We start from the raw sequence: 25775 nt of genomic DNA, 5'->3' as shown, positions 1-25775 counted from the left end.
TGTTAAAATCATAAATTAAAAAAAAATATGTTTTAATGACGTAAAAAGCATTCGGCTGACAGAGACTAGTATGTTGTCTGTATGTAAGTATGCTGTAATCCAGGTAAATAAATATTCAAAAGTAAGTTAGGGTTAAAGTAAATTAAATCCAAGCAACTAAACTTACGTTATGATGAATGGCAGCATTTCACTTGTAATCGTTATTGACCGCCACACCACCAGTCGGCCTAATGATGCGTCTTGGATACAAAGTGAAGCAATGCCAATCATCATAACATAAGTACCATTGCTTAGAAGTTATCTTACTTAAGGCCAAATTACACAGACCAACAGTAACTATAAGTGGAAAACTGCCTAACCTGTTCTATGTCGTAAAATTAGTATCTATCCTGAGCGGGTTTTCTGGTCAACCAAATGTTCATAAGAAATAATATAGATTGTTTCTGCTTATCGTTTACCGTTTACTGTTACTGCTCGTCTGTGTATATTGGCCTTTATGACGGTGGTAATTAAACATGAATATAGAAAAAAAAAACCATACCTTCATCACAATAATCTCCTGTGTAAGAATCAGTACAATGACACACAGCCTCTAAAGATGATTCCTCTCCAGGGCGTGTGGTGCACCTGCCTAAATGTTTACAAGGGGATGGTAAACATGGGTTCCTTATTTCACCTTAAAATTGAATAAAATAAATAATCTATCAACAGGGTAATATATCAATAATCAATATCAATCAATATCAATAATCAATTTTATTTCTCAAACAAAAACAAAAGTACAGATAACATTTTCTAAAATAATACATAATAAAATGAGAAAAGGGATACCCCACTGGAAGCTTAAGCTTTAAAATATAACATATATAAGTATTAGTTATATATCATGTTAATATCCAACATATAATTGGCTCAGGCTATATATTGTGACAGTTTTGTGGTTCATAATAATTTTAAAACCTGAGCTGCACTGATGAGATTTAATAAGATTCAAAGAGAACAGTTATGATATATTTAAATACAAAAAAAAATGATTACATTTGTCACCAAAATACTCTTCAGTACAACTACATGTGTAAGTTAGAAAATCATCAATGCATTCTCCACCATTGAGACACGGTTGTGATTTACAAGGATCAATAACTAAAAAAAAATGGTTAGTTATATTATTTTAAATCCAGTAATTGCCTACCAAAGTTTATAGTACATTTAACTACAAAAAACCTAATAATGTATTGCCATCTTAATACAGTATGCCTAATTAATGTACATGTACGGTACAGATCAACAAGCCAAATAAGTCCTAGAGAGCTTCAAGCCCTAGAGAGCTTCCAGCTAAAGCTTCAAGCCCTAGAGAGCTTTAAGCCCAAAAGAGCTTCAAGCCCAAAAGAGCTTCAAGCCCAAGAGTGCTTCAAGCCCAAGAGTGCTTCAAGCCCAAGAGAGCTTCAAGCCCAAAAGAGCTTCAAGCCCAAGAGTGCTTCAAGCCCTAGAGAGCTTCAAGCCCAAGAGAGCTTCAAGCCCTAGAGAGCTTCAAGCCCTAGAGAGCTTCAAGCCCAAAAGAGCTTCAAGCCCTAGAGAGCTTCAAGCCCAAAAGAGCTTCAAGCCCAAAAGAGCTTCAAGCCCAAGAGAGCTTCAAGCCCAAGAGAGCTTCAAGCCCTAGAGAGCCCAAGAGAGCTTTAAGCCTCAGTTTCACCAGAACAAAATACTACTAGTAATAATAGTAAAATTCTAAAAATAACTCACCTTCTCCACAATATTCTCCGGTGTATCCTTGCTTACATGAACATTCAAATCCTTTTGAAGAATCCGTTTCGGGGTCTTTAGCAACGCGACAGGTAGCTCCGTTCAAACAAGGGGAACTTACGCACGGATTCACATCTTAAATAATATAATAAATATATATTTAAATCATAGAGTTTTTTTAGTAGAATAATTAGGTAAAACAAAAATGTATTAATGATTATCAGTAATCTCTTTTAATTATTAGGTTTAGTTCCTTCCGTTTTATAGGTTACAAAATTTATCAGTGGCGTAACGCAAGAAGAAAAGGTCCTGTTTTTAGCACTCCAACGTTGGGTAGTTGTATTGGGGCTGCTCATGCTCTTGGGTCCCTTGGTTTAGCCATTGAGCGCTCATAATCCACTGGAGCTGATGTTCGAAAGTTCAATCCCCACTGGTTATTGGCTTGCATGTATAAAATAGTTGTACCATTTCATTATCATATAAAATGAAACTGGAGTTATATGGATTACTTTTACCGTTTTTGAAACTCTATGACTCAAATATATATTTATAATATTATCACTCAATAACATGTTCATCTAATGTTTTGAAAAACCTCGCTGAGAGAAACGATTTAGATTCTGCGATTTCGAGCTGAATCTTTTGTTCATATTTTACAGCATCAGCTGAATATGTTGCGAAAAAATGTATTTGTATATTTACAAATCATTAATAAAAATATGAATAATCATACATATTTTAGCATCATCATTTAATAATTATTGAACGCGAAATTAATCTCCTGAAAGACAGTTCTTAATTGTTCAAACTGGTTCATGAGTTGTACATCCATTTAACTAATGCATTTGTAAGAAGATGCAAAGAAGTCAGTGGGACCACTGTTTAATACTCATTTTGAATAAAAATGAATATCTTATACAGTATTGTATAAATATTTGCTGAGAATATGCATTAAGAATGTTATGAAAATCGGTAGAGGTAAATTCGCGTTTCTGTCCTGTCCGATTTATATAGCGCCATTCCAACACTCATTGCTAATGGCGCTGCAAAAATATCAGAAGACATATAGGCGTAGATCAACTATTTTTTACTAGAAAAATGCGTATTCATGTTTCCATCATCCAAATCCATCAGCGATGAATTCTAGTTCCTTGAGTTTTTCGCTTCAGCAAAATTAGTATTTTGAATTGTTTCTACTTTTTGCGAAGCTATGATGAATTTAATGAGCACTCATGCGAATCAAAAAGGTCAGCAGATATGTGATGAACATGAAAATCGCATAAATTTGTGGAAGGGTAGCATGATCTTTTTTTCTACGTAAAATGTTTTGGTGCGAACTAATTCGCCTAGTGGAAAATCTGTTTAAACTTGAAATACTGGGATATGCTATGTCTACATACTCGCAATTGTAGACTATAACATTTCCTTCCTCACACGAAATTGGAACAAAGAAAGAAAGTCGCTCATGCAATCATTTTCATCATGTCCTCTATACCTCATTTTTATGATTCTATGATGTGATGTGTGACAAATGAGTGACCTGGTTGAGACAGTGATTGAAAGTGTGATATGATGTCATCGTGTCTATATATGGTCACATCACATTTTTGTCACATAAAGTGTGACATTGTAGACAGATCTTCAAAGTAATTCTCACCAACCTTTACATACTGGCATATCATCAAAATTGTAAGACCCATCCATGCAACTTATAATCGGACTTCCTTCATACACAAAATTCTCTTCACAAACAACGTATACGTTTGTTCCATGACGAAAGTCACCGACGACCATGCCATTTTGAATATAAAGTGGGTCACAGTTAACTAAAAATAAATGTATCTAATAATGTTTATATTTATTTTAGATACTCTGTCCATATCAGTAAACAATACAAATATGACCATAAACAAACAATACATGATTAATATTTTATATAGAAAAAATCTATTGATGTCTGGGGTGAGGTCCCATGGGTTCAATTCAGGCTGAACTCTGGTTAGCGACGAGGTTTGGCTTCTTTTGTTTTTCTCTCAGTTTGTAAGTTCAGTGCTTAGAGGTTTCACAACATTAGGTGCTTTATAAATACAGGATAAACAGATTAAAATAACATTGAAGATGGCTCGCCCATCACAAGATGTTTCCTTCATCTTTTGGGCATCTGCCTTCAATCTCTGACTATCATTATCTTCTTGCATTGTTTTTTTTTTTCTTTTTGTCAGAGTTTGTAAATAAATGTTATGAAAGAAAATGAAATAATACATACGATGGCATGAGGGGGTGCTTCCTCCATACACACCATCTACGCACTTTCGTTGACGATTTCCAACTAGAGTAAAGCCTTCTGAGCATGTATATGTTATGTACTCATTGTGTTTCGTTGAACCAGCCACATCACCATGTGGTATCCCAAGAGGCAATACACAATTTTCTAGAAAAAAGTAAATGTATCTAGACATTAGCCGACTTTTCGCATAATACAATAAAAATTCCAAATCATTTTATTTATTCAACTTCTCACTAACAATGTTAGTGAAGGATCGGGACCAACAGGTGGTAAACACCTCTAAAAACGGTTCAGTCCCTATTGCACAGTGGCTGTGTGTGACAGTGGCTGTGTTTGTGTGTACTAGTACACTGGGGTAACCCCCGACTTGTCTCGAAAGAGTAACTAGGTTCTTCAAAGTGCACATGAGCCAGATGTGTACACTAGACCTACAGTTTATAGTCCTCATCCGAGAAGACTCATTCTACCACCAGAACCATGGAGCGATGTTATGGCTATGTAATTACGGCTCCACTGTCTTAACCGCTCGGCCACTCACTCACTGTGGTGCAGTACCGCTGCTTACCTGTGCTTGAATCTAAACCCTAGCCATTAGTGCGAGTTCGGTGGTCCAGAGGTATGAATTAGAGGTCGTGGGTTTGAGTCCCACTCGAGGATTACTTCTCAATGTACTTAGTATAAATTACAAATTATGTCAGAGTAGAGAAAACATGTGACCAATTACAATAAAAACTGCAAAACACTTTAATATGCCAAACCTAAACACTTATGCCTAACAGTACAGAACCCTGAGGATTGCCATGTGTGCTAAGCACTATCGGCTCTCCATACTACTACACCTCAAACATATAAAGGTAAAACAGTATAAATATATAAGAAATTTAAAAGATATATAAAATTGAAAAATTGTGTTGTGTCAAAACCGATCATTAAGAAAAAAAAATGTACATAAAATTGAAGTGGCCTGATATAAGATCAGAGATAATTAAATTCAATCTATGAGAATTTTGCGAAAATAAATTTGACATGCTTATTGTTGTTTTGCTTTTTTAGCCTATGTAGTAAGACACCTGCATGAGTAGAACTTACCATGAGCACAGAACTCTCCTGTGAATCCATCTAAACATAAACACTCAAATCCTGCTCCCGGTGCATCAGTTACGCGACAACTAGCTTGATTCAAACAAGGGTAACTTGCACATGGGTTGATCCTTTCACCTTAAAACAAATGAAATAAGTCTGTTATGTGGTGTAATTGGCATCTTTCACTCCTTAATAAGAACTGTTAAAGTGCATATAAATCAAAGAACATATAACACTCGCACATGGGCTGGGCCTTTCACCTTAAAAACAAATACAATTAAACTGTTATAAGAACTGTAATAAGAACTGTTACACATGACATTGTTACACATAATATTGACACGGGTTCAGGACACTCCTCCACCATAGTTCTGGTGGCAGAACAAGTCACCTTACCCTGGTGTTTTGGACTGTTAATCACTGCATTGGGCTACCAGTTGAACCACTTTGTTACGGAAACAACAAGAGTGGCTCTATGTTCCAAGGAAATGAAAAGGAAATAACTAATAAACATCTCTGAACACAGTCCATTATCATTTGACTATTAACAGAACCTATAGATCATCAACACATCAACAGCAAACGGCTACAGTATATAAAAAACCATCCATCAAACACCATACATAGACATATTTTATTGTGACATAATAAATATAAAATGTAAGACTCATCTTCCCGTTACAATCAAATTAAAACATCTATAAAACATTAATTAGAAAAAAACACAATAAAAAGTTACAATATCAAAAAAGTAGAAAAAATATTGCACATCACAATTATTGCTTAAAACTATTTATAGAACAAAACATTCAAACAGTACACCACAGATAAACTTTCAAACGCCACAACAATGAGCAAAAAGTCAAATGGCAACATATTGTACTTACAATTGACACCTGTATATTCTTTTGGACATAAGCATGTGTAAGATGTAGGAGTGTCTGAGCAAGTTCCATTATTAAGGCACGGTTTAGCACGACAAGTATGCAGAATTATTGTAGAACTACTGCTGCTCACAACAACACTGCTACTATCATAGTCAGGTGATGAATAGTCTTGTGGTGATGATGCACTCGGCGTCACTAAAACAGAATATATACATATACTACAAAAATCCTTATTACATTCAATAGAAATCTAGTTCTAGTTGTCACATGACATCGTATCAGATGAGATACAGTAGTAGTACTCATCCTGATATGATACACAGGCATAAGCCATATCTCCCAGTGGTGTCTAATCTCCTCTCCGGGCTGGCGGTTTTTTCTGGATGGCTGTCATTGGTTATCCTGAACCGACGCCCTTGTAGTTGGTTTTTAGTACCAACTAGGTGTTCAACTACTCTACACACCATACTCCTAAAGGAGTTGATGTGGGTACCGGTTTAGTCGCCTATGTGTGACACTAGCTGTGTAATTACGGTTCCACTGTCTTAACTGCTCGGCCAACACTCACTAGAGATCATTCCAGAAAAAATAATTTTTTCTCTCTTTTGCAGGTATCACCCACCTTTATTAATCTAATTATCATTTCTTTTTTATATATACACATAATTATACATTTTTGTATATTGCATATCAAATTGCATTTTTACATTTTGTTGTATGCATATGCTATAACCATGGACCTATGTCCATGCTATAACATATGCCATGGTATTGAAAAATAATGATAATAAATTTTAAATGTTGGCAATTCCATCACAGAATCAGTGATTTGGATAGAAATGAAAATGCATCTATTTTTTAAATCATGTTGTCATACGCCATGTTTCTGCAGCATCTAAATTTATTAGGTACATTTTATAAAAAAGGTAAATTCACATCTTGACCATATTGACTTTCTAATTTTTTTTTAAAATTAAATTTATTTATTTTGTCAAACACTGTGGTTCGAAAAGTGTCTTGCTTGTCACGAATAACAAATACACATGAGCCAATCAAGGGCGTGTGTCGCAGTGTGTTGGACGTTTGACTACTGATCGCGAGATCGAGGTCCGAATCCAACTCTCTGCGCATTGCTTGTATCCTTAGGCAAGATACTTTACTTACGTTTGTCTCTCTACACCCAGGTGTATAAATGGGAACCCAGTTAGATCAAGACACAACTTGCGCTGATTACTAGCTGCATTATGGGATAAAATGACTGGGGTCTGCATCTATATCATTGGCTGGCATATCCTGTGTTTCTATTTTAAAAATGGTTACCAGATTGTGTAACTTGTAGTAAGTTGTATGGTAACGTGTAAATAGTATAGGTGGATTCAAGTAGGGGACCAGCCGTGCGGTTAAGATAACATCAGCAAGGGTTCAAAGCTTGCTCACTACATGGTTCTGGTGGTAGAACGAGTCTTCTCGGATAAGGACTAGAAACCGTAGATACAGTGCACTTTAAAGAGCTTAGTATACTAGTACATCACAGCCACTGATCATAACTGGGCCCTCTGGGAGACCAGTCTATGACTGAAGAGGTTGCCCAGTATAAATAAAATATTTCAATAATGCAAAAGATAATCCTAGATCCGCCACTGTATAGGTAATTCAGTGTGTTCAAATAAATGCATATAACTTACCTTCTGGGTATTCACAATGCATTCCAAAATAGCCTACCGGACATATACATTTATAGCCAGCGTGCTCTTCACTGTAGTCAAATGCATCCTCCAGAGATGTCACAAGACATTCTCCTCCATTTTGGCACAAATTAACTTCGCAGAATTGTGGAAAGTAATCAGACGATGATGAAGTTCCCTCTTTAATAATCAAGAAAATGATAATTGTAAATTGCCGAAATAAAAATCATCTCATAATCTTATTTTGCATTTTTTTCTTAACTCGCATTACTTTTATCAACAATACAGTATCATAATAACAATCTCTTCAGTTGTTAAGGCATATTACTGAATATTCATCCATATCAACTTTATCATTTTTTTAAAAATGAATATACTCTTTATCATTTTTATCGCTTTCACCTGAATCTATGTCACCCTCATCAGTGTCATCCTTATCAATGTCATTATAATTCATAATAATATGGCACAAACAGGCTTGAACCCAAGATTACCGCATAAAAACTCACCAGGAATCTGACAGTGATATCCTTTAAAATCTGATGGACAATCACACACATATTCAAATTCTAAGAAATTAGGTAGGCCAAGTGACGATAAATCGGTCAAACTGTCTTTTACAATGCATCGTCCACCATTCTCACAGTGATTCACAGCACATGGATTTGTCAGATCCTCAGATGAATAAGAACGCTCAGGATCTTAAAAAAAGAATGGGAAAGCATGATCAACAACTCAGAAACACCCAAGTCGGATTGGTTGATTTCCATCTGCTTGAAAGCCATTTTAAAATAATTGCTCTACTTTGGCCCTTTTAACGGAGGTCCTAATTTGAAAGCATAGTCGAACTTTAAATGATCAAATTGTAGAGGGCGCTATTAAAACAAGCGAGGACATCTGGATAAGCAAGCCTGTGAGCTACAGCTACAGCGATTTTAATTGCTTTTGCTTATCCTTGCCTCCTTAGATTTCCACCTGTCTTGTTTTTGTTACCTAGTTTTAAATGTATTTCAATTTTAAAGGCTAAATAAAGAATAAATGTATTTACAGTAAACAATGGCAATGGCGGAAAATGAACAAACTGGGACAAATTTATCCTTCATATGCAAGTATTTTCCATATTAAAAATTATAGTAGGGAGAAATTTCACTTTACTAGAAAACAGGAGGATGACTTGAAATATTGGAAAAACTCCCACGATTGTCCAGATAGTTGGGAGTTCTACCATAAGCTATTCATCACAACTTACTTAAGATGTCACAATGGAACCCTGAATATGGTGCCTCACACTGGCACAGGTAAAGTAATTGCATTTCTCCATTGAACGATGTTGCAACTGGTGGTAATAAATCGCCTGGAATACAATTGCCACCGTTGTAGCATGGGTTTGGATCACAGGGGTCTGGCAGAGGTGTAGTTGTCAAGTCTGGTAGAGGTGTAGGTGTATTAAGCTCTAGTCAAAAATAAATATGTGTTATTTTCAGAACATATTGTACAGGACAGGGAGACCAAACAAGTATTCTTGAAAATATTGTTTCCCTATCCTCCATGTCATAGAGCTAATAGGGTGCTTTCGATTTGCAAAGAAACATAGAAATAGGGTAGGTCAGATTAATCAATGTGTCCTGGTTGTTGCTTGGACTTAGAAACAACCTAATTTGTGTCGAGCACCAGAGGAGAGGTAATAGGATTTGTGTCTAATTATAAAAAAAAGTTGAAACATGGGAAATACAAAAACATGCTGTCCACTCAACCACGCATTGTCAGTAACCAATATAATTTACTCAAAATATATTAATATTAATAACTCAAAAATGATAAATTGATCTATTGCGAGATCCTCTTGTAACATATAGACATTAACAAGAGGATTTACAAGTAGACCAGATTAGCATACCTTCTTCACAAGTTGGTATGTCTCCATAGCTTCCGTCTATGCATGTGAGAAACTGACGCCCAACTAATGTGTACCCTTCATTACAGTGAACCTCGATCATCTCACCTTCAGTGTTTAAGCCAATGGCGACTCCATTAATGATTGCTGGTGTGGGACATGTAGCTAAACAATATTGAAAATAGAAGTAGTAGTTAGTAGTAGTCAGTAGTAGTATTAGTCTGCAGCTCAACTTGAAACGGGGCAAATAATAATCATTATATTACATAGCCTATGTAAATAGGAGAACATGATTGATTACGTGACTAGCTCTCACAGGATCCAAAACGTTATATTCCCGAAGGAAATTATTTTGTTTATATTAATTTCCATATGCAGGTTGTGCATTATACATTTTATTAATTGCAAATCGACATATAGAAGGAATATGTGTAAATAGACTTATTAAAAATATAATTCCCTCAGAGGATATCAAATGTTATATTACATCTCTAAGCAGGCCATATCTTTATAATTTAATATTATTATAGGAAAGATTAGCTAGCTGTGCCCCAGTGGCCATATTCACCAATCAATTAAGATATTTCTCTTAAATATTAAGTATTTCACTCAAATATTTAAATATTTCCCTTAAATCGTATTCACTTTAAATAGGAGATTATTTATATTTTAAGGGTAGGTGTTTCCCTTAGCCTAAGTGTGAATGGTGAATACGACCACTGGTTCCCTCCTCCATCTTACCTGGTACAGTGTTGATTTCACAATGGTAACCAGCATAACCTCCGTCACAGATGCATGTGTAACTCTCAACTGAGGAAGCACTACTGAATGACTCCCACTGAGGCACTCTATGAGCACGGCATGTACCTCCATTCTGACATGGATTTTCATCACATGGTCCAACAACAATGTCTGATGACTCGCTCCTACCTACAATTTTAAAAACATCTAATGAATATAGATATAGTCACAAGATATTTTTATTAAAACGTAAAGGTAGTTGATTAGGTTAGGCAGATCTAAAGATTAATCTTGACGAAAGTCATAGAGGAGTTGTAAAGCAGTCATATACAAAATAGTGAAAACAGATCTACATAAATGGATGTTAAATGGTAAATGTATTATTCTGGTCCTCTAGCTTAACTAGAAACTTAGGAAATTCAGATTAGGCCCTCCACGGACCCACGGCAGCCAGCAGTGCAGCGCCTACCAGACCAGCACACCGGGAGACGATCCCCTACTCTTTTCGAAAAGTATACCAAGTTCTTTAACTTGCACTGTTATGTACACAAGACCAACGGATTTACATCCCAACCGAAGGATGAGGCAATGAAAGTAAAGCATCTTGCCTAAGGATGCAATTAGTATGGTACAGATAAGTTCGAACTCATGCCTATCACATGCTAGTCCGATATTATCACTACACTATCACTCTATATACAGCACCCGCCGCTATTTCTAGACGGTCTCCCATCCAGAACGCAACCGGGCCCAGCGTTACTTAACTTTGGTGATCTGACGAGAACCGGTGTTTCAACGCAGTATGTATATTTAAAACAATCTGGAGAAAATTCATTTTAGTGGAGATCAGGAAATGACTCATAATCTTAAGAAAGTTGAGCAATTTGTTTACATCACTCGCTAATCGCAGAATGTCCTCAACTTAAGCTCTGTCTACACTATCAAAATTTATGTGACAAAAACAATGTACTACTCATAGCACTACCATATTTGGGAATATCACTAACTTATCACATCACATGTCACATTTCATAGTGTAGACAAAGCTTTACAATTGCACAAAATCACTTTTAAATGGATTCACTGTACCTGAAATAATACTGCAAGTATCTCCCTCTACTCCTGGTGGACATTGGCATCGGTACGTTGCTCCTTCTTTGATACATATACCTCCATTCTGACATGGATTAATCACACAGGGATCAGGCACTAATTAAATACAAAGTAATACATAGCATCTTTACATGGCAGTTGAGGTATGATGTTAATAATCAGGAGGGGCAATGTTAATCGCAGAATGTCCTTAACTTACAATTACACAAAATCACTTTTACATGGATTACTGTACCTGAAATAATACTGCAAGTATCTCCCTCTACTCCTGGTGGACATTGGCATCGGTACGTTGCTCCTTCTTTGATACATATACCTCCATTCTGACATGGATTAATCACACAGGGATCATGGACTGTTAAATACAAAGTAATACACCAACATTAATGATCAGTCAATGTCAATGAAGTAATTACCTTCATTCATGGAAAAGTGCATTCAACTTTTTATAAAGCCTTGTCTACACTACACCATCAAACTATGTCCAAAAAATGTGCCCATATATGGTGGTGCTATGCTTAAATATGGTAGTGATCATCATGTCCATATATGAGCACATCACATTTGTTCGACACATAAAGTTGGATAGTGTAGACAAGGCTTAAGAGAACTAAAAAATAGGACTGAATAATACCTGTATAATGGATTTTCTATAGTGTTAAAAAAATTTTAACAATTTTTTTTTCTATGCAGGTATATAAGTACAAATTGACTATAATCATTTCTAGAAATAAACAGAAAATCTATGTACCTGGAGGAAGAATATCACAATTGGCACCTTCAAACCCTGGTAAGCATTCACACCGATATCGTGTGGGTTCATTAATGCACCTTCCTCCGTTCTTACATGGGTTTCTCTCACAGTGGTCTACCTCTTCTGGATGATCTTCAAAAAATTATTACATTATAGTAAACTATTACTTCCTCATTTACATACAACCTGTCCTATTGGTATACAAGTACTCTAGGCGTTGTTATCTGTTCTGATGATGAGAATAGTTTCTCGAAACATGTCAAGACATTTTAAGGCAGTTTGCCTATTTATCAAATGCCTCACAATCGTTATTTTAACATTATAGTAAACATTATTATATTATATTTTTGCATTATCTAATGGGAAATTCCAGTTTGAAAACAGTGAATATAATTAGTATTATGACTCTCTTCTAACTATTTGCAACATTAATCCTGTCCACATTATAAAACCTTTGGAACAACATCAAACAAGCCTCATGAAATAAGCTAAGTGGTGGTACCAGGAGTTGGGTAGCAGAGTGGAGGAGTAGCCGTGTGGTTTGGACACTTGACTGTCATACAGAGAGACCCGGGTTTAATTCCAGACAACTACCAGTCTACTCAGCTGTAAATGAGTACCTGGTTATAAATACAAGGGAGGATAAGGTGGCTGGCTTAACCGTATCACATAATGCAGAGGCTTTGTACAATGAGCTCCTAACAACTAACCTACTTGGAGCTACCCTATAAAGATCACAGTTGGGCTACATTCTTCAGAAACAAGTAGCGGATTATTTCTTGGTATACTCAACTTTTTGACTTCTAGACTTTTGAGTGTTTATCCTTAATGTGCAACAATTAATATATTCTAATCAATTCTAACTTTCAAAGATGAAAGGTGGACAGACACGCTTTCAAAGTCTTTCAGCCAGCTTAACTTTTTCCACCAATTTGCAGCTACATCACTGAGCTTATAAGCACTCAGTAGTTTTAACTAGATATAATGTGATTGTGTTTGCAGCAGTAAAAAAATATGACTTCATAATACAGGAAATGCAAGAATAAATGCAAAATATTTCTAAATTATTGTTTACCTGAAAATTCACAATTTTTTCCAGAATACCCAGGTTTACAAAGACATGAATATTCTTCAGTGTAGCTGAAGCTGAAGCTGAATGAGCTAGCTACGCTTTTTTCTTCAGCTGGTTGTAATTCCAAACATCGACCTTCGTGCTGACATGGGTTCAGGTCACATGGACCGATGACGGATGCTGAAGATGTTGAGGATTCAACTAGTGATAAAAATATCAAAAAAGAAATTCGTTGTGATAAGAATGAGTGATTATATTATGTTTAAAGATGTATAGTCTAAAGCTATGTCTGCACTATCAAACTTTATGTGACAAAAAAAATGTGATGTGCCCATATATGGACACAATATCACATCAATACCATATTTGTGCATATCACCACCATATTTGGGCACATCACACTATCAAACTAGTTTGACAAAATAAGTGTGTTGTGGTAGTGATATGCTTAAATATGGTAGTGATCATCATGTCCATATATGGGCACATCACATTTTTTTAAAGAGTTAAACACTGAATTACCCCAAATAGTTCAATGTGTATTACTCACGTGGTATGCGTTCTTCGCAATGTGTTCCAGTGTAACCAACACGACAGGTACATATGTAATGCTCGAAAGAGGATGAATCAATATATGAATCTTCTTCATCGCCAATATACTCACGACACGTACCACCGTTTTCACATCTTTCTGGTGTGCACAATTCTTCATTAAAAGAAATCATGTTTATTTTATTTAAATAACTTTGAATTCATTTAGCTATCAGAGTTACACACACATATAAAAAAATACAATATAAATTTAATTTTTTTAATAGCACAATTAAAAATGCTGATTACAGCAAGTAGTCTTCCAAAATATTTAAATACAGGTGTTACACTCCACTATTGTTTAAATACTGATTTATTTTAACATCAATTTCCAAATTAATGCTGTTATTTTGATTAGCAATAAATATAAAAACACCATGGCATATGCTGATTTGATTAAATGGGGTATACTTACTGGGAACGTTTCGCAACCAGGCTGCTTTATCACCAAGCAGTCTGTGATAAAGGTGTCTGAGAGATTGAAATGTTCTAAGTATACTCCGTTTAATCAATCATTTAATTTAATCAAGAAATCCATACAAATTAGAAGCAAGATTAATTTTTTTTTTATACGTATCCAACAGCGAGCACAAACTCCCGAATTACAGGATGGCTAAAAATATTTTATAGTTTATCATGCTTATAAACTAAGTCTCATTTGAGGCTTAGGGAGTGGAGTTGAAAGAGTCACGAGTTACAAGTTACGAGTTACAAAACCAATCCAACTAGGTCAGGACCTAGGGATTGGAAGGCAGGCATGTTCACCACCAAGCTACAGCTCCACTTTGAAAACAACATACCTTGTTCTGGTTCAGTAATTATTTGGCAATTAGTGCCTACAAAACCAATCGCACAGATACACACATAGTTATTAACTAGGTTGTCGACACCTGGTACAGGTACTGGACTACAGGTGGCGCCATTCAAGCATGGACGTGAATGACAAGGACCTTCGGACACTGGTGGAATTGCTAAAAAAATGAATGCAATAAAATTAATTCAATGTTTGTTTTGTATAGTTCATTATTATTTATTATGACATTTACGAAAAGAGATAATAGGGAGTGTTCGTTTTACAATGACCAATGATCAAAGTGTGTCATGTTACTTCATCATGCGTATTCAGGGATATTGGGACTTTGTTTCATCGTTCCCTACGTTGACACAGTTTCGATCGTTTCTAGACGACACATCGATTAACCTCACCTAGAAAGTCGTGGGTAGCGAAAGCAAAAGCTTCCTATTGTCAACATTAAGCCTGGTTCTCACTCTGGTCACAACATAAGGACACAAGTTGTTTAGCCAATCACAAAAATCATCCAAACTGTCACTTGTGATTGGTCAAATTACTTACATTGCATATACGTCCTTACGCCGCTTCCTAGTGGGAACCAAGCTTTATTTGTCTTACGCTCTATATACAGTATCAAACTAGTTTGACAAAAAAAGTGTGATGTGCCTAAATATGGTAGTAATATGCCCAAATATGGTAGTGATATGCCCAAATAAGTGATATGACTTACTGCAGAATTCACCAGTGTAGCCATCATAACAGTCACAGAACTGCTCTCTATTAAATGGGCCGCCTCGACAAATTCCATTGTTGCCACAATCAAGCACACAAAGCTGCAGATCACTTTCACTATTTTCACTTGAAAAGGAGAAGGAATTTTGGTTGTCGTCGACTGAAAGAACACACAAGTAAAATCAACAAATTAATACAATCCTAAATTGTAATCACATATCTTTCTACATTTTTTATTTAAAATGTTAAATGTTAAAGTGTGTGGCACCAAGGAGAGTTATGGTGGCCGAAATATGCAAGTTTTTTACAGTAACTATGACCATTTAATTATTTTTATTTATTCAACTTCTCACTAAGACGTACATTAGTGAAGGATGGGACACCTCTAAAATGGTCCAGTCCCAATTTCCCAATAGCTGTGAGTGGCTGTGTGTGTGGACTTGTACACCGGGGTAACCCCTACTCGTCTCGAAAGATGTACTAGGTTCTTTAAAGTGCACATGAACTAGATGTGTACACTGGACCTACCATTTATAGTCCTTATCCGAGAGTACCACCAGAACCATGGAGCAAGTGAGCCTCGAACCCTTGGCAATGTTATGGCTAAGTAATTACGGTTCCACTGTCTTAACCGTTTGGCCACTCACTCACTATACAAGTGCTGTAGCCACAAGAAATGTGTAGCAGTAGCCCAGGAAGTGATCCTGGCTGGGTAGTAGGGGAGTCATGAGGCCGTCAAAGTGCACAGTATGTTATATTTTTTAGGAAATTTAATGGTGTGTGATAGGAAGAGATTAATCCAGTAGTGTCTGTCTTGATGAAATGGTCAGGTTGAAAACTGACCAACTGGTGGCTACAACACTGCAAACATGTGAATATGATGATAATGATGTTGACCGATTGTAGCCTATTGTACCCTAAAGGTGTATAACTAAAAATTGAACTTTAAAGAGGTAACCTCTCTAGAAATATGGTTTAATGTAAAACACAATAAAGTTAAACTTACCTTGTTGGCAATTATGACCAATAAATCCAGGGAGACAGTGGCATCTATAAATCTTTAAACTGACTTCGATACATGCACCTCCATTTTGGCAATAATTTGTCTCTTCACATGGTCCTTTAACTCCTGATAAATAAAATGATAGTAACATTAATCCAAACAGAAGCTTTTTTAAGGGACAGTGTCAATATTATTCTACTGCAGTAACTTTTGTTTACTGTACTCTTTAACCTATTTAATGCAGTTAACTGCAGTAACCGGAGTAGAATGATTTTGACATTATTCCTGAAGCCACGTCTACATTATCAAACTAGTTTGACAAAAAAAAGTGTGATGTGTCCAAATATGGTAGTAATATGATGTCACATAAAGTTTGTATAGTGTAGACAGAGCTTAACACATTATGCCATCAGAGTATTTCTTTCAAAATTTTTGTTTTGCAGGCACATAATTCTACTCGGTAAAAGAGAAGAAAAAAAAAAAAGTTTGCCGTAGTAAGTCTGTTTAAAGTAGTTATTTTATTCGATGTTTTTTATCCGTGTCTATTTTTAATCTGTGTCTATTTATAATTGTTATTTCATATATTCACTCATAAGCCAGAATTGGCTGGTCTTGTATTTCACAAGAGTGTGATTAAATAAATACAAAAAAAAATACATAATATCAACAATCTAAAATATGACTTTACTTTCATCACAATGTAGTCCAGTGAATTGAGGTGGACATTCGCATGTGTACTTGTTAAAGTCGATGATATGTGTTTTACACATTCCACCATTGTTACACGGATTATTGGTACAGGCGGTAACAATACCTGAAGAAAAAAAAAGAAAAAACTCACGGTAAGGTTGTAAAAATGAAGCATAATAAAAAATTACTAAATAATACCTAAATGTAATACACTATTATAGTAGTATACAGTTATTCTCAGCACACAGTTCTGTGAGAAAAAGACTAAAATCCTTTTTTACAACTAGGTTTGATATTCCAATTTATTACACGTTTTCATACATGCATACGCGAATCGCGAGAAATCTTGGGAGAAAGCATAGTTGCCCAGCAACTCAGGACATCTCTCGCCTCTTGTCAGTGCTTTTTTTCAGATTTTACGGGGGTCCCTTGTGAAATCTCGGAAGATTTGCCAGAAAATTGTCTTCACACTATGCAAACCTAGTTACTTTTTGCAGGTGTGAAAAGGGTATTTGAGTAAAATAAATATTGAAAATTTAATTTTCTCAACTTACAAACACATTGGTCTGAGGTGCCTAATTAGTTTATTACAGTATTGAGTCTATATTAACTAAATCTTGGACACAAGGATTACAGAGCGACAATAATGTAATGTTACGAATATACTTACGATGTTCGCAGTTTTCTCCATAGAATCCTTCATGGCATACGCAATAATATTTACCATCACTAGCCAACTTACAAGTACCGTCCACACACGGAAAGCAGAAGTCACTAATCCCTATATTAAGATACATGTTTATCTTATTTATTTAAATTTCTGCTAACCATTTTAGACAATACAAAAATATATATTTTCACCACAGGTGGTGGAGAAGCAAAAAAACATTAACACATTTTTAAAACAGCAGGCTTTCTAACAACACAAAGTTGATATCTATTCAATGGGTACACCATTAAAAGGGACGGGGCCATGAACAACCCCACCTCTATAGGATCTCTACCAGTGTGTATGCTACTTGGTTTACCATGTTAGGTGGAGAATTACTTTGAGGGATGGGGCTGGATCAAGTAAAAAGTTTAAATACTTTGTTCTGTATAGGTATGCAAGAACTGAAATTCAATTTCTCAATATATATAATTTCTTAGCTCTGTTTACACCAGGCCTGGTCTACACTATCAAATTTTATGTGACAAAAAAATGTTATTTGCTCATATATGGACATGATAATGTCATATCACTACCATATTATTTAGGCACATCACATTTTTTTTGTCTAACTAGTAAGTTTATTTAATAGTGTAGACAGAGCTTTAGAGATATATTGACTTTTGCCATTCTATTCTTTTCCACAAACTAAAGTACAAAAGTATCACAAACACTTACTTTTCTCGCAGTGCGTTCCTGTATATTGATGTCCGCATATACAATAATATCTATCATTTAACTGAATGCATTTTCCGCCATTTACACACGGACATCCAGAACCTGAGGGTGGATTTACAGCCCCTGGAGACGGGGTACCTGGATCTCCTCCAATACGAGACTGAATTGTTGGCTTTGCACCTTCTAAATAAAACAAAAATAATATGGGGATATATTTTATAGGGATGTGTCAAAGGAGGGTTTCTACTAAGAATACGTTTTTATAAAATGAATATTCATCAACAGTGTTTACAGTGGCGTAACGGCTATGAGAGCTCACAGGTTAAACCCAGGGGCTCCGGAGCTTATAGAGGCAAAAAACAGGCATTCAAATATGTCGAAAAGGCTAAAAACGTCAAGGCCTCCACTTGAATTCCTAAACCAGGGGCCTCAGATCCCTATGTTACGTCACTTAGTGCTTAAAGATGTATTGTCCCCTAAAAACATGAAAAATGAAGATTAATTAAATCAGACTTTGAATAGGTTATTTTGTAGTTTTAATAAAGGTAATCACTTCCGTAGAAAAAAAACGAAAAAAAGTAATGTTTTCACTTATAAAATAACATAATAAATGGTTAAATTCAACCAAAAATCCATTGGCTGGCAGACAATTTGACCATTTTTTGCTTTAAATTACAGTTATTTCAGGTAAATAAATTTTGTTTAGATGCATTTTTTGGTGACAGTGGATAACTATTATGTGACATTCAAATGGCATGTTCAACAAAAAAAATGTAAAAAATTATTTTTCAGGGGGACAATACATCTTTAACTAAAGGATGTAAAATATCAACATTGACAGACTTACGCATGAACGTTTTTGCTACTACGCTCGCAGAATATGAACTTTCACCAGCAGTGTTAAATGCAACTACGTATACTGTGTAACTGGTGTCTTGTGCAAGGTTTAGTAGATCCACATAACTTTGTTCCGGATCTGATACCGTAATATATTTTTCATCATTATCCGCCCTGTAAATTACCCGGAATCCAAGAAGCACTCCATTCCAATCGTCTCTGTATGGTTTCTATGACAACAATTAGAATCAAAATTTTGATTTAGTACTCAGTGGTGAATCCAGAGGGTGGGAGTGGGCAGATGTTACATCCTCTGCACCACCCTCCCTATAATCAGATATTCATATCTACAAACAATGAATAATAACGTTTGAAACACAAAAATTGAAATGTCATATGCTAACTAGACCATTTCCGGCAGTGGTTATTTAACGAAATGTAAATGTTTCAATCGTTATATTACCAACACAGATAAACTATATTTGTAATTATGAATGTTCTTAATAGTATACTGTGAGTATTAATGTAAATTCACTAGACTTACCCTCCAGCGAACTCTGATTTTTGTGGCAGATTTTGCTTTTGCAGACACCTCTCTTGGTGGACTTGAGGGTGCTAAACATACAATGTACATAGAATGGTCATTGGGAGACACAATCAGATGTACAGTAATAAAACAACTAGATTTCGATAATCAATTATTATTGTATTCTCTTTTATGTAATTTCATATTGTCATAGCATGAATCTGAATCCGATCTGAAGTCGTCCAAAACCTTATTACGGCAAGTTAGTTACACAATGTTCTGTTTTCAAGTTTTAGATAAACGCTCTACACAAAAATGGTGGAAAGAAATAAATAATATAAAATTGAAAAGAAAAAGATCCTTAACAATCACAGGAAAGTCTTCTGAATAGCGTATTCATCATAAAAGAGGATTCAAAAGTACTGTGGTTTTATTTTTTATCAGAGTATAATAACAAAACATTTTTCGTACCCATTTCTGGAATAATGACATCATTGCTGGGTTGACTAGCTCTACTGTCACCTGCAATATTGGTTGCAATCAATCGGAATTTGTACGTCGCTCCTGGTTGAAGTGATGACACCTCGTGTGATCGTTCATTTCCAAATATGGATGCCGTCACCCGTTTATAAGATTTAGCTTAAATGTAAAAATAAATAAAAATTGATTATATGAGGCCTTAAAAAGAAAACAGTTTTCCTCCCTTCCTCATCCCAGCCACATGGACATCCTCATCCCAGCCACAATAGAATACAAAATAGGCCTATAAATATATAGCCTGGCTAGCCAGTGTCTAGGCCTATCTATCTAGGCCTAGCTAGGTTGGGTGGGCCTACCTAAGCCTCCTAGGGCCTAGGCCTACTACTATAGGCCCTCTAGCTAGGCCTCTCTAATGCTTAGCTAGCTAGGCATATCTCACTCTAAACTGTGTGTTACGACTAATTAGCTAGGCCTACAAGCTTATGGATAGACAAATGTATTATTGTATTAACTATATGATGGGCTACAGTTATTTAAATTGAGTTTAACATTGCGTTAAGTTAAAACTGTTTTGATTTTAGCGCTGGCTGACCTGGTGGTCATGGATGGATGGATGTGATGATGGATGGTCGATTTTGTTGACGCCCTCTACGAAAATAAACTTTTTTTAGGCGCGGCTGGGGTGGAATTTTGCTTTTTTCTTTGGCATAATAATTATAGACAGTAAATACGTTACATCTGTAGATGTGTTTACTCATTACCCAATTAACACATGGAGAAAATGAGGTTTACATTCGAGTCCATAATAAAACCGCTCAAATAGAATCGTGACGTCCACCCACCCATTTTCACCATCCATTTAACCTTCGAAATACAATACAATTAACAACAGTAGACTTACTGTTCATCTTATACTCCAGAGTATAATCATCAGGTTGACTGGATTTCTTTGTTGAATATTGAGACCACTCTATAAGAATTGTTCTAGTATCGCCAGCAACAGCTGATGCTGTCACAGATACTGGTACTGCAGGTTTTCCTTTAGAAATAAAATGAGAATATCTAATTATCAGTCGAGGCAAATAAAAAGAAAAAACAGTATAATATACAATTGATTTTTTTTTCTTTTGGTCGTTTAAAGAAACTTTCACTCCGATAAGATGCAAAAGTACACAGTATGTCCTTTATATTTTGTAGTAGTAGTGTTCAATATTAAAGGGGGTATGGGTGCAAATCGGACCCATACCACAACCTCCACCACATGACAGCTAAAGTGAAATTACGAACTCTACCGTACTTTTTTTATGTTAGCGCTCCTCCGTTTAATATTATTTATTTTAAGCAATGCCAAGGAATAGTTATATATCGAGGCACATTATGTTCTAATGGTGCATCAATGCAATATGTTCCCTCCCCCGCTCCCTGATATAATAGTCGCTGTTTGAATAGGGAAATAGGAGGCCGAGTTTACACACTTGGATGAGCTAGCAATCAAGAAGGTGGGACATCGACAGGAACAAATTTGAAACACTCCTTAATCACTGGATTACCGTGGATTATCATCGAAGGCCCATGGATTAGCAAACCACACCCAATTGGATTTAATTCTCTGATAATATTTAAAAATAGTGTTACCGTCAAATTAAATGTCTATGTTACATTATATACAATAAGTGCTTGTTTCAATTATGTATAATTAAATTATTCCTTTTTTAGATTTAGTATTTTTAAACGGTCGTCGTAAGTATTGATTAGGACGTGGGGTGACGCTTTGGACAGCCATTAGACAATCGGTCAGTTCAATCACTGGTAGTCATTCAAATCAATACGGTTATTGAATCAGTCATTTTAGCAAAAGTATTTAGTTTATTTTATCAGTCGACCAGTCAGCTTTTAGTAGTCAGTCAGTCAGTCGACCAGTCAGTCAAATAGTCAGTTTAGACAGTCAGCAGCAGTCAATTTATTTAGTCAGTTGCAGTCGACCAGTCAATTTAGTCAGTCAACTAGTCAGTTTACCTGTCAGTTTAATTTGTCAGTTCGTCAGCCAACCAGTCAGTTCAGTTAGACACATTCATAAATGTTCATGTTTTGGGGGACAATACATCTTAATATATGGACCTAGATTATTCATATTTCTATGGTTCTTGCAATCTCGGTCAATTAAACTGTCAGCCAACAAAATTCACGATTTGTGATGAATGATTAATCACCGTTTAATCAATTAAGGGGCATTCATACCTGTTCCGTTTCGCGGAACAGGTGTGAATGCCCCTTTAATCAATCAATCGATAACTGACCGATACTCACCAACACTACAAGTTACTCCTGCAAATCCAGTTTGACATTCACATTCAAACACTCCAACTCCGTTTCCAGGGGTACAAATTCCTTCATTTTCACAAGGACTTGATTCACACGAACTTTCTGTTATAATATACATAACTTTTGTCATAATGTGAGTTGTAAAGCTTGGTTTTCACTTCGATGTATAAACCTCTGTCTACACTATCAAACTATTTTGACCAAAAATTGTTGGATGTGCCCAAGTATGGTAGTGATATGACATCATCGTGTCCATATATAGACACATCACATATTTTTGTCACATAAAGTTCGATAGTGTAGACAGAGCTTAACGCAAAAACGAAGCGCCGATGGATTCGCCGTCACGATTATTTAATTTAGCCTGCTTGTATTGCGTTGAGCGCTTGTGTACGTAGGCCTACGTCCTATGAAAACCAAGTCTAAGCGTACTCACAGCAATGCAAGTACTGTACCGCCAAACACTTTATTAATTTTAAATATGATATTTTCATAAATAAGCATATAATGTGAATAGGAGTGAAGTGAATGAAATAAGTTTGGGAAGGAGGGCCGCTTATCCTAAACAATCATTTTCTACGTATACCGGCTTGATGGACTAAAAATGTAAAGCAAGTATAAAGCGTGGTTCCCACTAGCGATGCACTGCAACGCAGAGCGACGTATTAACGCAACAGAGATGTGACGGTTTGATTTCACGCAGTCGGGGGCAAACACAATTGTTGGAAGGGCATTATTCTTAAGTTGCTAAAGCGTGGTTCCCACTAGACCGCAACTGGAACCGACGACGCAATAGTGCGGCAAACATCGTGGGTTTGATTTCACGCAGGCGGGGGAACCAAGCTGTAGGCTGCGTTACGTTGCGTCGCTAGTGGGAACCACGCTTTAGAATGTCGTATGCGAGAATACTTCATTCATAGGCCTACAGGAAGTATTCTGTAATCGATGTCCCGTCTAGGCCAAAACATAGATAGGCCTACAACAGCGGTAATAATTGGACTATGGCCACATCCAATGACCAGCTGACATAAACATCAGGCACATAAGTGTATATATTTAGTTGACAAATTACAGTTACGGACAAAAATGTTCCAAGCATCAAACTATAAAAGTTCACTTACGATCTGCAGTCACGTCTACTGGTACAAGAATAGTAGCATATAAAACGCTAATAAACAGATACAAACAACGGTTAAACATCTTTGTTAACGCCTTTTGAACTAACTAACATTAAGTACTCCACTCTTCTCAGCTCACGACCTTTCCAAAGAGTGAGCTTATAAGGAGACGAAAAGAAAAAGTTGGCAGAGCTTGCAACGGAACCGGGTTTCCGGTGTTCATAACGGAAAATCGATGGCCTGGATCTTAATTGGTATTATGATATATAATAATTTGATATTACTTAATCTTTTAATTACCAATTACAAGGCACGCCTTTTTTATTGGCTAGTGACAGGAATATCTATGGCGCGATTTAAATAGCCAGTCTTCCAAGTGGCGGCCCAGTGAGCCCTCCCCAAACTTAATCCGTCACTGGTCAAAACTTTCTAAACTTGGCCGTATCATCTACTCTGTTCTACGGTTGCATTGACTAATCGATTAATTCTTTAACAATTTATTTTCAAAATGATTTCCTTTGGAAATAATGCACTTTCTTCTTATCATTATAGAAATAGTTCAAACTCATTAAAATCTCTGTACTTTTTGTAGGGCCTACCACTACACAATTGAAAATAGAGGAATTTAAAAATATAAAAAATAACTAGATTTAATTCGTCACTATGACGAATTATATGTTATATGCATTGATTTAAATAAAGATAATTGATTTTTAAAAGATATATTGATTGATTGATTTTGTAAGAATCTTTTATTATTTATAATATTATATGATAGGATCTTGCTAACGCAAATATAATAGCCGGTATCACAATCCGATCAAAGATCCCTCTGTGTATAATATCGTAAACCACATTTGTTACAATAATAAAGACATAAGTTACTTTTTATCTAAATTTCATTATAAATCATGTGTATAATCTATACACTAAGAAATAAAATTGAACAAATAATATGGATAATAAAAAAAAAATCTTATTTCGTTTCGTTTCCAAAGGTGAGAATGATGATGCTGATAGATACGAGCACAGACCACCGAGCCATACACAACTGACTAAAAGTTAAAGATTCCTCCGTGTATTTACTATGCAGTAACCACTTTGGTGCAGATACAGTAGATTATTGCATACCGCAATGAATTATAATTTTTTATGATGACATCTTTAAAGATTTGAAAAAATGACGCGCTGTCAAAGTATATACCTTTAACTTTAATATATGAACACTTTAATGAATAAAGTTAATATTAAAGTTTGTTATTTCGGCCCAGGAAAATGTCATAGTTCGTTTTGGGTGATAAAGCGCTGGAGTATGTTAATCTTACGTACTTAGGCCATATTATAACTTCGAATCTAAGAGATGAGGCAGATATAAAACGCCAATATAGATCTCTATGTATTAGAGGTAATGTTTTATGTAGGAAATTTTCATACTGCTCTACTGCATTAACATGTACTGTTCTCCTTTATGGTCTAATCATTTTTAAAAAGATATCAACCGCCTTAAAGTTTGTTATAATGATGCTTTCCGGAGGTTGTTGGGACAACCCAGATTTGTTAGTGCGAGGAATTTGTTTGTGGAAAACAATATTCCATCATTTTATGAATATTTGAGGATTTCGACTTACCGATTTCTTACAAGAATAATGAAAAGCAAAAACAGAATGTTAATTTGTATATATAAATATTTGTTGATGGATTCAAACATGTACTACAAATGGAGAGAGGCATTATATACCAATAGATAAAAGTTTTGGTCCTCTCTCCTTCATCCTTTTTTTTTCTTTGTGATGTGTTATACCATATGGACAATTGTCTGAAATAAAAGTTGAATTGAAAAAAATTGTTTGATTGTCAAAATTAATTTTTTTAATTAAATATGCACAATTAATGATGACTTAATCAACTTTTGTTCTCTTAATTTCATAATAAATCATACATATGATACATATTATACTTTAAGAAAATGATCTTTGATACAACAAAGAGATGACGCTGTGTAGTGCGCGCATTTAAGAGATATAGTTTCCAAGAGCT

At 35.5% G+C, this 25775-nt stretch overlaps 1 protein-coding gene across 1 annotated transcript in view; it reads right to left on the bottom strand.

Annotated features, from left to right (window-relative positions):
• The window catches only part of LOC144839138 (uncharacterized), a 46345-nt gene extending 23607 nt beyond the window's left edge, over positions 1-22738 (bottom strand). The window contains exons 1-25 of the mRNA XM_078694451.1: positions 22606-22738; positions 21200-21337; positions 20290-20457; positions 19837-19907; positions 19303-19522; positions 18456-18638; positions 17739-17849; positions 17067-17192; positions 16382-16504; positions 15374-15535; positions 14651-14821; positions 13810-13965; positions 13263-13460; positions 12185-12319; positions 11669-11788; positions 11410-11529; positions 10321-10509; positions 9583-9744; positions 8935-9138; positions 8195-8386; positions 7686-7865; positions 6001-6195; positions 5120-5248; positions 4010-4174; positions 3405-3569 (exon numbers count right to left, since the gene is read on the bottom strand). Coding sequence (XP_078550577.1) covers positions 3405-3569; positions 4010-4174; positions 5120-5248; positions 6001-6195; positions 7686-7865; positions 8195-8386; positions 8935-9138; positions 9583-9744; positions 10321-10509; positions 11410-11529; positions 11669-11788; positions 12185-12319; positions 13263-13460; positions 13810-13965; positions 14651-14821; positions 15374-15535; positions 16382-16504; positions 17067-17192; positions 17739-17849; positions 18456-18638; positions 19303-19522; positions 19837-19907; positions 20290-20457; positions 21200-21337; positions 22606-22738 — 3916 coding nt within the window. The remainder of the gene's footprint in view (positions 1-3404; positions 3570-4009; positions 4175-5119; positions 5249-6000; positions 6196-7685; positions 7866-8194; positions 8387-8934; positions 9139-9582; positions 9745-10320; positions 10510-11409; positions 11530-11668; positions 11789-12184; positions 12320-13262; positions 13461-13809; positions 13966-14650; positions 14822-15373; positions 15536-16381; positions 16505-17066; positions 17193-17738; positions 17850-18455; positions 18639-19302; positions 19523-19836; positions 19908-20289; positions 20458-21199; positions 21338-22605) is intronic.
• Between the last annotated feature and the right edge of the window lie 3037 nt (positions 22739-25775).

The sequence above is a fragment of the Antedon bifida genome, chromosome 4 (genome assembly GCF_963402885.1).
Source record: "Antedon bifida chromosome 4, ecAntBifi1.1, whole genome shotgun sequence".
NCBI lineage: Eukaryota > Metazoa > Echinodermata > Crinoidea > Comatulida > Antedonidae > Antedon > Antedon bifida.
The sequence above is the reverse complement of the archived record's forward strand: the minus strand, read 5'-3'. Positions and strand labels throughout refer to the sequence as shown.